Source organism: Zootoca vivipara, chromosome 6 (genome assembly GCF_963506605.1).
Source record: "Zootoca vivipara chromosome 6, rZooViv1.1, whole genome shotgun sequence".
Taxonomy (NCBI): Eukaryota; Metazoa; Chordata; class Lepidosauria; order Squamata; family Lacertidae; genus Zootoca; species Zootoca vivipara.
The window spans coordinates 12,537,594-12,551,130 of record NC_083281.1 but is presented as its reverse complement, the minus strand read 5'-3'; the positions used below and the strand labels follow the sequence as shown (position 1 = coordinate 12,551,130).

General features: G+C 49.0%; 1 protein-coding gene across 1 annotated transcript in view; it reads left to right on the top strand.

Moving 5' to 3' along the window:
- The first annotated feature begins 386 nt into the window (after window positions 1-386).
- The window catches only part of SLC5A5 (solute carrier family 5 member 5), a 32,873-nt gene continuing 19,722 nt past the window's right edge, over window positions 387-13,537 (top strand). The window contains exons 1-4 of the mRNA XM_060275431.1: window positions 387-1,428; window positions 11,790-11,855; window positions 12,644-12,695; window positions 13,034-13,101. Of these exons, the coding sequence (XP_060131414.1) occupies window positions 1,057-1,428; window positions 11,790-11,855; window positions 12,644-12,695; window positions 13,034-13,101 (558 nt within the window). The 5' untranslated portion in view covers window positions 387-1,056. The remainder of the gene's footprint in view (window positions 1,429-11,789; window positions 11,856-12,643; window positions 12,696-13,033; window positions 13,102-13,537) is intronic.

The following is a 13,537-nucleotide window of genomic DNA, read 5'->3' as shown; positions in this document are numbered from 1 at the left end:
TAGCAAATTCCACTGCCGAACAGCTCTTACTGTCAGGAAGTTCTTCCTAATGTTTAGGTGGAATCTTCTTTCTTGAAGTTTGTATCCAAGTTTGAAGAAAGTTTAAAGAAAGAAAGAAAGAAAGAAAGAAAGAAAGAAAGAAAGAAAGAAAGAAAGAAAGAAAGAAAGAAAGAAAGAAAGAAAGAAAGAAAGAAAGAAAGAAAGGGGAACCTTGAGCCAAAATTGCACGTGCCCGGGTCCTTCTTTCCACCAAACAGATCAATGCACCTTTGATAAAGAAGAAAGAGAAGGAGGGCGGGAAAGGTGGGTGACGCCTCTCTCTCTCATCGCCGGCTTCATAAAAGTCCTCGCAGGTGGCTTGCAAGGAAGCTCTGCAAACAGCTGATCTCGCCTTTGCAATCCGGGCAATTCCTCTCTCTGCTTCTCCTTTTGCTTCTTCTAAGCCGAACTTCTCTTTCCCCCCTCACCTCGGGATCTCAGCCTCCTCGCTGAACATCACAGGGAAATCTCTCTCTCTTATTTGATTCCTGCTTTGCAAATTCTGGTGGGGCTGTGTGTGTGCGAGCGCGTGTGGGTCTTTGCTGACTTTTTATCCCGGAGAGATTTTGGTTGGGTTTTATTTTCCTGCCTCGATTCCTTCACCCTTCCATGGGGGGGGGGCTCTTCTTTTGCTTTCAACACTTTTTTGTTTCTGTTTAAATAAAACCTTTCTTCCTTGCCTGCAAACTTTTTGCTGTTCCAATGTATCACCTCTTGCGGTTTAGTTGTTTGCTACCCAGGCACCTCCAGATCTTGTAAATAGTGATTTGTGGAGTGTGGAGATTCTCTCTCTCTCTCTCTCTCTCTCTCTCTCTCTCTCTCCCACCCCACTGCCTGTACTGAGCAGAGTTGGACCTTTACTCCCTTCTCCCCAAGGACCGAAGCTCATTTCGCTTCCCTCTGCTGTTTAACCCTCCAAGTCCTCCTCCTTTTTCTTTCTCCGCTGGACCCACCAAGGGTTGCCCTCTCCATCTGCGGTGGTTCCTGTGTTGGACGGGGTCCTCTCAGCTGCCCAATATGGCGCTAGGAGGTGGTTTAGAGGTCTTCCAAGCAGAGATGCTCACCTTCAGTTTATGGGATTATGGGGTCTTTGCCTTGATGCTCCTCATCTCCACCAGCATCGGCCTCTTCTATGCCCTCTCCAAAGGAGGCCAGAAGACCTCGGAGGACTTCTTCACAGGCGGGCGGCAGATGTCGGCCATCCCCGTGGGCCTCTCCCTCTCCGCCAGCTTCATGTCGGCCATCCAGGTTCTGGGGGTCCCGGCCGAGGCCTATCGCTATGGGGTGAAGTTCCTGTGGATGTGCTTGGGGCAGCTGCTGAACACACTCCTGACCGCTTACCTATTCCTGCCGGTCTTCTACCGCCTTGGCCTCACCAGCACCTACGAGGTGAGCTCATTGCTTGGTTTTCTTTATTGCATTTCTTTTTTTAAAATGCATTTATCAAATTTTTAGTTTTACCATTTTTTGCAGCAAATCACAATGCATAAAATACCATGAAGCATGTAAAAGGATCAAACATGTCATGCCTTTTAGTTATCCTTTCCCACTGCATATTCCAATCAATCCTTGTTCTTTTCTTTTTCAATCTTCTCTCAGGTAAGTTTACACTGCTGAATTCACTCTAAAACTACTAACGTCTTAATCTGTTCAAAATAGTTTTTTTTAGATTTTCCAGAAATCTTTTCCAATCTTCCTTAAAGACTCTTTCTTCCTGATCTCTGATTGCTTTGTTGCATTTCTGTCCCAAGATTAAACTGACGCACGTGGTTCTTCTTCCACTCCTCATTTAATCCCCACAACAGCCCTATGAGGTAGGGCAGGCTGAGAGGCAGAGACTGCCCCCCGAGGTTGCTCCTACTGAGCTTCATGGTCGAGTGAGACCTCTTCCTAGCTCAGTCAGTAGAGCATGAGCCTCAGGATTGCAGGTTCGAGCCCCACGTTGGGCAAAAGATTCCTGCATTCTAGTGGGTTGGGCTAGATGATCCCTGGGGTCCCTTCCAACTCTACAAGTCTATACTTCTATGACTTGAACCCTGGTCTCTTCCAGCTCCTGGTCCTCATTGAATCCCCACAACAACCCTGTGAGGCAGGCTAGTGCCCACCAGGTCACTCCTAGTGGACTTCATGGCTGAGTGGGAGGACTTGAACCCCGGTCTCTTCCAGGTCTTAGAATAGATTGTGCTGTGATTCCTGCATTGCAGCAGGCTGGGCTAGGATGACCCTTTGAGCAATTTATGACTCTGTGATCCATTAAAGGTTTTTAAACAGGGCTCCTTCCAACTAGGAGATATCTATGAGAATTTGGACAGGCATCTGTGAGTGAATTCTTAGCAGGGAGTTGCCAGGCTCCTGCTTGTGGGCTTCCTGTCAGCGCATCTGATTGGTCAGTCAGTGTGAGGACAGGAGGAAGGGCTGGATGGGCCCCTTTGGCCAGGTCCAGCTGCTGCCAGGCTCTTTTAATGTCCCCATGGAACCTCCCAGTCCAGAGGCAATCTACCTGGATTCCTAGGTTCTTAGGAGTATTTGGCCCCTGTGAGAACAGGGGGCTGGGCTATGTCCAATTCTCCAGATCGGAGAGGTGAAGTGTTTATTGTGTTTTCACCATGTGAACCACTTGAGACCTCCACCCTGACATTTCCACCATCTGGGGATCCTTCGATCTGGACTGTTTTCACTTGCTGTTGCCCCATTCTGTAGAATTTTATCAGTTACATTTCATCTGCACAATTGGAACGAATTTCTGGAACCAAAATGCCTTTTCTGTGCAGCCTGAGCAGGAGCAGTGAACAATGGTATAGTGAATTGCTGTTGCTTGTCTTTGCTTCCCCCGCTGCCCAGCCCTGCTCAGAGTTGTCAGTCAGTCAATGTTTATTACGGCAAACAGCCAGCATATCCAACCAGAAATTCTGCATAATTCTCTACATAAACAATAAAAACGACTGATATGGGGTTTTAACACTCAATATACTAATTGAATATACAATACTTAAAATACAGGTCCAGAGGAATAAAACACCATAAAAGAATAAGAGATTTAACTAAGAGCTGTAGCAGCAATATCATCATCGGAGGGCAGGACAAATTGTTATAATATGTTATTCAATAAAAGAGATTTACGTTTTTTAATAGCTAAGGTGCAAAATTTGGCCACAGCGTAGGATACTGAGCTCAAAGAATCTTCCAGAAGGAATTTGCGTAATGTTTCGGGGGGGGGGGGATTCCAGATAATATTGCAAGGGTGTGAATTTTGATAATAAGGGTAAAATGAGTTGCGATCGTTCTTCGCTATAGAATTCACAGAATAAAAGAATGTGAATAACAGATTCCGCCTTGTTGGACATGCATGGACAAAAGCGCTCTTCGATTGGTATATGCAAGAATTTGCCGTGTAACACAGCTGAAGGCATCGCATCAAATCGGGCTCTGGAAAAGGCCCATGTATGAGATTCATAAGTAATATTGGATAGATACGGTGCAGCTGCCAGATTAGGCCAATATTTTAGACACCTGTAGTTTTTAGGAAGTAAGGCATCTTCTTTTTTGCAGTTCAATATCAAAAAGCCTCTGAGTAATGATTGTTTTTGCCTTATTCAAAGTAGGCTGTCTGTCTGCTCAGAGTTGTGAAGAATATTCTTACATTATGAATAGCCCATGTTTCCAATATAGGCGCAGACTGTTCCTGGATCAAGTGACTTTCCTTTAAGTTATCATGGCTCTTAACCCAGCTCAGGGTCGCCCTCTGAACTAGTCAGAGGTTTAACTGAGAATCAACCAACTATCAGCCCATCATCTGAAAAAATAAGATTTTAGAGCCATCTTGCCCCCAAATGGCAATTCTGTTTTGGTTACTGCAACCTTTAGGGAGCCATTTGGCGCCTGGCTTCATATCTGAGGCTTAACTGATCACTGGCGGCTGCTCTGCGGGTGAGAGAAGGAGCTCTGAGCGAACTTTAGCTGCTTTTGCACCCAGCCTTCCAGCAGCAAAGTGGCCTCAGGATAAACCGAGGTCAGGCCTTTTGCACAGCACTAATCTTTGTACCGTCTCCTGCGGACCTTGAAGTTTTGTTTGGGTGCTTGTCAGTTTGGCACAGTTGAAAACATACCAGATGATTCGTGTTGCATGCTCAAAACAACCCGAAAACAAAACAGAGTAACAGGAAAGGCTGTCAATCACCTTGACCCTAGTACCGGGTGATCCTTGCACTCGCATCCCACTTGCGGGTTTCCCCATAACGGGAGGCTGGACTAGGTGGGCCATTGGCCTGATCCACCAGGGCTCTACTTATGGAGGCAGAGATCCTCCCTGCACAGGGACACTCTACCTCTGAATACCAGATAATGGGGACTACTCTTGCACTCAGATCCTGCTTGCTGAATTCCAAAAATGGGCATCTGGGCGACCCGTGTGAGAGCAGGAGGCTGGACTAGGTGGGCCATTGGCCTGATCCAGCAGGGGTCTTATTATGTTTGTAAGGGCATTAGGAACACAGGAAGCTGCCTTAGAATCAGAGCATTGGAAGGGGTCTGAGGGTCATCCAGTCAAACCCCCTAAATGGCATCCATGACAGATGGCCACCTAACCTCTGCTGAAAAAAGGGAGGGAGACAGCTCCATTGTTGAACAGCTCTCACTGTCAGAAAGTTCTTCCTGGTGTTTAGTTGGAATCTCCTTTTTTTGTAACTTGAAGCCATTGGTTTGGGTCCTACCCTCCAGAGCAGGAGAAAAGAAGTTTGTTCCCTCTTCCATGTGACAGCCCTTCAGATATTTGAAGATGACTCTCATATCTCCCCTCAGTCTCCTCTTCACATGGCTAAACATACCGAGCTCCTTCAACCATTCCTCATAAGGCCTGGATTCCAGACCCTTGATTATCTCAGTTGCCCTCCTCTGCACACCTTCCAGCTTAAATTGTGGAGGGTGTTCCTGGATGTTCCCTGAGTTCTAGTGTTAGGACAGAGGAAGAAAAATCCCCCTCGGCTGACTTTTTCCAGGCCAGCAGGGGCGTACCCAGGATCCAAACTAAAGGGGGTGCAAGAGAGGGGAAGAGAGAGGGAAGGAAGGAGGGAAGGAAGGAAGGAAGGAAGGAAGGAAGGAAGGAAGGAAGGAAGGAAGGAAGGAAGGAAGAGGTGGGTGAGAGAGAGGGAAGGAAGGAAGGAAGGAAGGAAGGAAGGAAGGAAGGAAGGAAGGAAGGAAGGAAGGAAAGAAGCGGTGAGAGAGAGAGAAGGGATGGGAGGGAGGGAGAGAGAGAGAAAAAGGAAGAAAGAAAAGGGGGGGAAAGGAAGGATGGAAGGAAGGAAGGATGGAGCTCCCGTCCGCCCTCCCCAGCTCAGGCTGCTCCTCCCCCCTCCCACGTTCCTGTCGCTGGCTGCAGCCGCGGAGGGGGCGGAAACAGCCCGATTTCCATAACCTGCAGCGACTTTTCCCCTTCAGTTTCTGGAGGGAAAAAGTGTGGATTATGGTCAGTAAAATACGGTATTGTTTTTTTTTGCTTGGGGGGGGGAGCTGCCCCCCTGCCCCTCGCTGGGTACGCCCATGCAGGCCAGGCTTGGTTTTACAAACCCACGTGGCCACATGCATGTTTTCGCCGCACATTCCCATGTGCTGTAGAGGCCTCTCCTGAACCAGATGGCCGGATAAGGTTGTTTTCCTAGCGTATCTTGAGACTCCCAAAACAAACCACCTCTTGACTTTTGAATCAGCACCGTCTGAGCACCCTCTTGCAGAGCAAACATATCCAGACCAGCTGAGAAGAGATTCTGGCAGCAGAGGCAGCCTTGTTCTCACTCCAGGAATGTGCCAACGTGCGTAAAATTTACAAAGCAAACGTAGCCCATTGGAGCTCTCTCCTCAGTTAGGTTCCTCACGCTTCTGATCTAAAATCCCGTTTTTGCAGCCATTTGCTATTGTCTCTTTTTTAACCCTTCCACTGCATATAATTTTACTAGTGGTTTAGAGCAGATTTCTCCCAATAAACACATTTCTGCAATCACTTTTAGAATCATAGAATTGTAGAGACATGGGTCTTGAACCTACAACCCTGAGATTAAGGCTCTCATGCTCATGTATCAGAATACATTTTTCAACGTTATAAGGTAAAGGGGACCCCTGACCATTAGGTCCAGTCGTGACCGACTCTGGGGTTGCGGCGCTCATCTCACGTTATTGGCCGAGGGAGCCGGCGTACAGCTTCCAGGTCATGTGGCCAGCATGACAAAGCCGCTTCTGGCGAACCGGAGCAGCACACGGAAACGCCGTTTACCTTCCCTATTTATCTACTTGCACTTTCGAATTGCAGGAGCTGGGACTGAGCAACGGGAGCTCACCCCGTCACGGGGATTCGAACCGCCGACCTTCTGATCGGCAAGCCTTAGGCTCTGTGGTTTAACCCATAGCGCCGCCCACGTTATATTCACCCATGAATCCATGCATAGCTGCCAAGTCTCCCGTTTTTCGCGGGAAACCCCTGGATTTTAATCCGTTTCCCGCTCTTATCCCCCGATTTCCTACCTGCCAGGGAGGCTCCTTCTGCGCATGTCTGGACATGCGCAGAACCGATTTCGGGTGCCGCTTTGCCCATGTCTGGGCACCGGAAATTGGGCAGCGCCGGCATAGGAAGTTGCTTCTACACATGTCCAGACATGCCTAGAAGCAACTTCCGGTGCCGCGCCGCTGCTGATCCCACATTTTTCTACGGGAGACTAGGCAGCTATGCATGAATCCATGTGGCAAAGTGGGTCAGTGGGTCTAGCTGTTAACCCGAAGGCTGGTGGTTTGAGCCCACCCAGTGACAGCTGTGGGAAGTATTCCTTCATTGAAGGGGGTTGGATTGAATGACCCCTGTGGGTCCCTTCCCCCTCTACCATTCTAGAATTCTGTGATATAACAAAGGTGTGACTAGGTGTAATATAGCTTCCTGTGTACATACCCTCCAGCATTTCTCTGATGAAAATAGGCATGTCCTATTCAATAATGATGATGATATTATTATTATTATTATTTATTAATACCCCACCATTTATATCACAGGCACTCTGGGCAGCTTCCAACATATATAAAAACATAATGAAACATTACACATTTTTTTTAAAAAAGCTTCCCAATCCAGGGCTGCATTCAGATGTCGTCCAAAGGTTGTCTAGTTACTCATCTCCTTGGCTCGGGGGTCGCATAACTCCAGACCCTCCAGAGAAAATAGGGGCATCCTAAACAGTGGCGGAGCTTCATGCTCTGGCACTACGGGGAATGGGCGGTGGAGAGCAGGCGGGGGTGGTGCGTGATGGCTTGGTGCCCAGCGCGGGAGGGGGGCAGCCGCAATGGCACCCCACCGGGGGTGGTGCGCTCCCCCCCACTCCGCCACTGGTCCTAAAGGAAAGCAGGACATTTCGGGATCAAATCAGAAATCAGTCACCCCAGTATGGTTCCCCTTCATCACTTATACAGCCCAACAGGACAATGACAAAAATTTACCGTCCGCATACAAATCAATATGGCTAACCTAATCAAAACACCCTCCCTCCCCACTCATGCAAGAAACTCAGGATCATCACAGCCAACCACAAATGAACAACCACATTCTAAGACAAATCCTGACCTCTCTCACCAACAAAGAAACACGAACAAACAACAGAGAACCTGCACAAACGACGCTGACGTCGAACCCCTACACATACCAAGAAAAACAGAAACATCGGCAATCCACCACACCCAACTCCCATCCCACTCACCTCTTTCCCCCCTTCCTCATAATGTCTCAACAAGAAAATTGATGTGTAAAAATGATGCATGGAAGGAAAAAAAAATGAATGAGACATTGCATTACCTTTGTAACCCAAGAAAATCTTTAATAAAAATAATTATAAAACAAAATAAAACAAAACAAATCAGAAATCAGGCCGGCTTCTGTAAATCAGGGAGTTTCCCTGGAAGAGAGGGACACTTGGAGGTCTGAAAGTACACAATGGATTGCGTTTAGAGGAATGTTGCACACACAGGATTATATTGTTTGCCTCGGAGACATTTGATGCTGTCAGGCAGATCACCAAAAGACCCAACAAAAGACCTGAACCTCAGGTGTGAGTCACCTGTTGACTGATTTCAGATTTAATCCTCCGCATCTGGACTAGATCCCTGGGATCACACTGCGGTGTCCCAAAGCCCTGCCGTCATCTCGTTTGCATTGCATAGCAACCTGCAATTAGCTGGGACGATTACTATTTTTGAAGAAATTGGGATTTAGGAACTGCCAATCTTGCAAAGTGGTTTGGATTGCGAAAGCGGGTTGAGAGCTTCCCTACCTGTTTCGCAACACAAGAACTTGTGGGTAGCCGACGAAAACAGAGGTCAGATAAACAAAGAAACAATCTGCACACAGCACGTAGTTCAACTGTGGAACTCCCTGCCACAGGGGGGAGTGAGGGATTCCAAACTGTGCCTTTTTTCTTAAAAAAATGTTTAGGGGTACTCTCATTTTCCTACTCGTAGTGAAATACTGCCCCCTCAATGAGGCCAAACATAGATTCACAAAATGTTTGGGGGGTATGCATACCCCTGCATCCCCCCAGAAAAAAAGCACTGGCTTTAAAAGTGGATAGGATTAATCAATGGAATTGACGGCTTCTAGCCATGGTGGTTCTGCTCGGCCTCCGTGTTTAGAGTCAGCCATGCTTTGGAGTACCAGTTGCTGGAAACCACAGGAGGGGAGAGATGCTCTTGAATCCTTCTTGTGGGTTTCCCTTTGGGGTATCTGGTGGACCACTGTGAGGACAGGATGCTGGGCTAGGTGGACCATTGGCCTGATCCAGCAGTTAGGCTTTTCTCATGTGAAAAGGATCTAGGAGTCTTGGTAGACCACAAACTTGACATGAGTCAACAGTGTGATGCAGTAGCTAAAAGAGCCAATGCAATTCTGGGCTGCATCAATAGGAGTATAGCATCTAGATCTAGGGAAGTAATAGTACCACTGTATTCTGCTCTGGTCAGACCTCACCTGGAATACTGTGATAAGTTCTGGGCACCACAGTTCAAGAAGGATACTGACAAGCTGGAACGTGTCCAGAGGAGGGCAACCAAAATGGTCAAAGGCCTGGAAACGATGCCTTATGAGGAACGGCTTAGGGAGCTGGGCATGTTTAGCCTGGAGAAGAGAAGGTTAAGGGGTGATATGATAGCCATGTTCAAATATATAAAAGGATGTCATATAGAGGAGGGAGAAAGGTTGTTTTCTGCTGCTCCAGAGAAGCGGACACAGAGCAATGGATTCAAACTACAAGAAAGAAGATTCCACTTAAACATTAGGAAGAACTTCCTGACAGTAAGAGCTGTTCGACAGTGGCATTTGCTGCCAAGGAGTGTGGTGGAGTCTCCTTCTTTGGAGGTCTTTAAGCAGAGGCTTGAGAGCCACCTGTCAGGAATGCTTTGATGGTGTTTCCTGCCTGGCAGGGGGTTGGACTGGATGGCCCTTGGGGTCTCTTCCAACTCTATGATTCTATGATTCTTGTGGAGCCTCCAGGCCCAGAGGCAGTCTATCCTGATTCCCAGGTTCTTAGGGGTATTTGGCCACCGTGAGGACAGGGCCCTGGGCTAGATGGGCTTCCATTGGCCTGATCCAGCCAGCTCTAGTTATCTTCTTATGGAACTTCCAACTCCAGAAGCCGTCTACCCAGATTCCTAGATTCATAGGGGTCTTTGGCCACTCTGTTCTCACATGAAGCAGCCAGGCTTCACCTGACGCAAAAGCCATAACCACGGATTGGATGCTTTTGCTTGCATGGCTGGGCAGGGAGCCAAGAAGCACCACTGAGGGCTTTCAAAGAGGCAGAGACCCATGTAGCTCTGGAGTGAAGGTATCTCAGGCGGGTCGAGGAAGTCAGCCGTGGTGCGCATTTGCGTATGGTAGCGCCGCAGAATGAGCTGATGTGGAAGCTTGGTTGCACAAGGAGCTCTCAAGGATATCACTGCAATGTGGAGAAGGTGCCTCATAATCCAGGTGCAACCGTAAGAACATCAGAGGAACCCCTGTTGGGTCAGGGCAAAACCGCAGACCCTCCAAGTTCCCAGGGGCAGTTGCGGATTCACAGAAACCATCCTGGTTTCTGATTTGATCCCAGAATGTCCTGCTTTTCCTTAGGACGGGCCTATTTTCATCACAGAGATATTGGAAGGTATGCAAAGGGAGCCCCATCTCTAGGCCAGCCTCCTATCCTCACAGAGGCCACTGGTGCTGTTGGGTCCTTGGAATGATTTTTTTTAAAAAAAGTGTTGGGGGTACTGGGAACGAAAACAGTTTTGGAGCCGTTGAGCTAGAGGTGAGACAAGGCTCAGGGGCAAAGTCCCCAACCCTGCACTTCTTGACCTGGAAATCATCAGAGATGGGGTGGAAGGGGAAACACACACACACACACACACACACACACACAAGTGGGATGTCTCTCTGTGTTTGCAAAATCAATAAACAAAGTGTGTGTGTATGTGTGTGTGTTTTGGAACAAGGGAGACAGTCGGCTGAAATGCTGCCGGGAACGAAGTCTGCTTACTATCTTTGGCAGGGAATGGCTGAGCTGAAAGACTGGTGGAAACAGCTGGAATCCTGCCATAGAATCAGAGGATTGTAGAGCTGAAAGGAACCCCAGGGGTCATCTAGCCCAACCCCACGCAATACAGGAACCTTTTGCCCCATGTGGGGCTCAAATCCATGACTCTGAGATTTGGAGTCTTGTGCTCTGATGAACGGCCTACCCAAGCCAAATCACTAGGCACATCTAACCCAGTGGTGCCCACACTGACCGGCAGCCACTCTCAAGAGTTTCTGGACAGGAGTTTTTCCCCAGCCTTCCCTGGAGGGGCCCTTTGGGACTGAATCGGGGGCCTTCTGCTTGCAAGGATGCTGAACCATGACCCTTCCACTGAAATTTTTTTAAAAAAGATATTCTAGTCCGCACCTTTATTAGAATCGTGGAACTGTAAAGCTGGAAGGGACCCCGAGGGGCATCTAGTCCAACCCCCTGGAAGGCTGGAATCTCAACTAAAGCATCCATGGCCTGTTGATTCAATAGGAACAAAGGAATCTCCCTTATAGCCTTGACCCATCCACCACAGTGTTGTCTAGACAGACTGGCAGCTATGGCTCTTCAGGGTTTCAGATTCGGGGGTCTCGCCCTGCAGCCCTTCCTGGAGATGCCCTTGGGTGACCTTCTGCATGCAATATAGGTGCTTGACTGCTGAGCAATGGTCCTTCTTCTCCATGCCCTTGGCTCAGTTGGTAGAGCATGCGGCTTTCAATCTCAGGGTCATGAGTTCGAGCCCCATGTTGGGCAAAAGATTCCTGCACTGCAGGGGGTTGGGCTAGATGGCCCCTGGGGATCTCTTCTAATGCTACCTGAATCTACAATTCTAGGATTCTTCTTAAACCAAGGTGAGGCTTCATGTTTCTGAAAAAAGGAGGGATTTAATTGCACAATCTGCGTCATACCAAGTTTACTTGGTATTGCCAGTCCAATTGCTACATGGATTGCTAGTCCATGTAGCTCAGTACTGTCTACACTGGCTGGCAGCAATGAATCACCAGGATTTCAGAGAAGAGGTCATTCCCAGTCTTACCTGGAGATGCCACCATGGGACTGATCCTGGGGCCTTCTGCCAGCAAGGCAGTCACTCTTCCGAGAGGAATCTCCTGTGGGGACTTTGGAAAGATTCCATGTGTCCGTCTCCCTCTCCTCTCAACTCTACACCCCACCATCTTCTCTCGACAGTACCTGGAAATGAGGTTCTCCAAAGCAGTCCGCCTGTGTGGGACGATCCAGTATATCATTGCCACGGTAAGTCGCTGGGGGTCTTGCTGGGCGGACAAAGAATCTGTGGCAGAGAGAAGGCCAGAATCCGGGCAGAAGCTGAAGCAGGAGAGGAGGGGTCATGGGGCAGAGAGGAGTCTGGCTGGTGAAGAAGCTAGGGGGTCTCCCCCTCCTGCTGCGACAAACTCCCCTCCTGCCTGATCTCCCAGAGCCAGGAGAGGCATGAAGAGGGTGGAGGAGAGGTTGGCTTAGTCTTCGATTGCTTGGGGGAAACCCTGGAAGGGAGGAGTCTTGGGCAGTTGTCATGGACTAGTTGGATGCAGAGGAATGGGGGGGGGGAGGAGCTTTGGAAACCCCAAGGAGAGGAGGCAGAGCCCAGGGAGTGTGGTGGGACAACATTGAGTGGTCAGAGGGGGCGGGAGGAGCAAAAGAGGTAACAGGGTCTTAGTGAGCAGGTAGAAGCTGAAGCAGGAGAGGAAGGAGGCCAAGAGGAGTCTGGCTGCTGAAGAAGCCAGGAGGTCTCCCCCTCCTGCTGCAACAACCTCCCCTCCCCCCTGGTCTCCCAGAAGCAGGAGAGGTGGGTTTAAGGTAGAACAACTCGGCACGTTGCAGGGGACACCAAAACAACACTGTAGAATGGAGCGCGAAAAGTGTGTGTGTGTGGGGGGGGGACACATACACACCAGATTTTAACATTGCACAGGGCGCTGTTGGAATTTGAAAGCCCAAAGTCCACCACTGTTTCCTCCAAAGTTCCTTCTTCTAAGACATGGATGCAGATGTTAAAACAATTCCTTCTCCCCCACCCAACACAGATGCTGTATACCGGGATTGTCATCTATGCTCCAGCCTTGATCCTCAACCAAGGTAAGTCTTGTGTTGTCTCTCAGCTCTGGAAAGCAAGCCAGATGAGGAATGGTTGAGGGAGTGGGGTACGTTCAGCCTGGAGGAGACCTTAGACACCAGAGCCACCTTCAAATAGCTGAAGGCCTCTCTCGCATGGAAGGCGGAGCAAGCTTCGTAGAATGGTAGAGTTGGAAGGGATCCCCAAGGGTCATCCAGTCCAACCCCCCGCAATGCAGGGATCTCAACTGACAGGTGGCCATCCAACCTCTGCTTGAAAACTACCCACTGAGCTTTTGAGGAGCAACACTTTTCGTCAGCAGCCTTCAAGACCAACCTTTCCTCTTTTGTTATGTCTCTAGTGACTGGGCTGGATATCTGGGCCTCTCTGCTCTCCACGGGGGTCATCTGCACCTTCTACACAACCATTGTGAGTACGATTCGATGGGCTCGTTTATTTAGTTCCATTGATTAATTTCTATTTATGCACATTCACTTTGTGCGCAACAATACACACACACACTGATCCCGGAAGTGACCTGCAAACGTCACCAAAAGGGGCGGAAGCAGGGGCAGGATAGGGCATTGGTTTAGCTTTGCAAATGTACTTGCACCACCTGGAAGGTAAAAATGCACAACCCTGCTTTAAAATAAAAATACAGTCATACCTCGACATCCGAACGCTTCGACTTCCGAAAGTTTTGACTTCAGAAGTCGACAACCCCCGGAAGGCCTTTTGCCGCGCGCGCCCAGCATGCGCGTTCTGCGCCTGCGCAGAGCAGCGCGCACGGTCGGTGCATCCGCAGAAGCATGAAATCGCGCTTCGCGCATGCTCCATAGCGGCGCTTTGACATCCGAAAACCTCA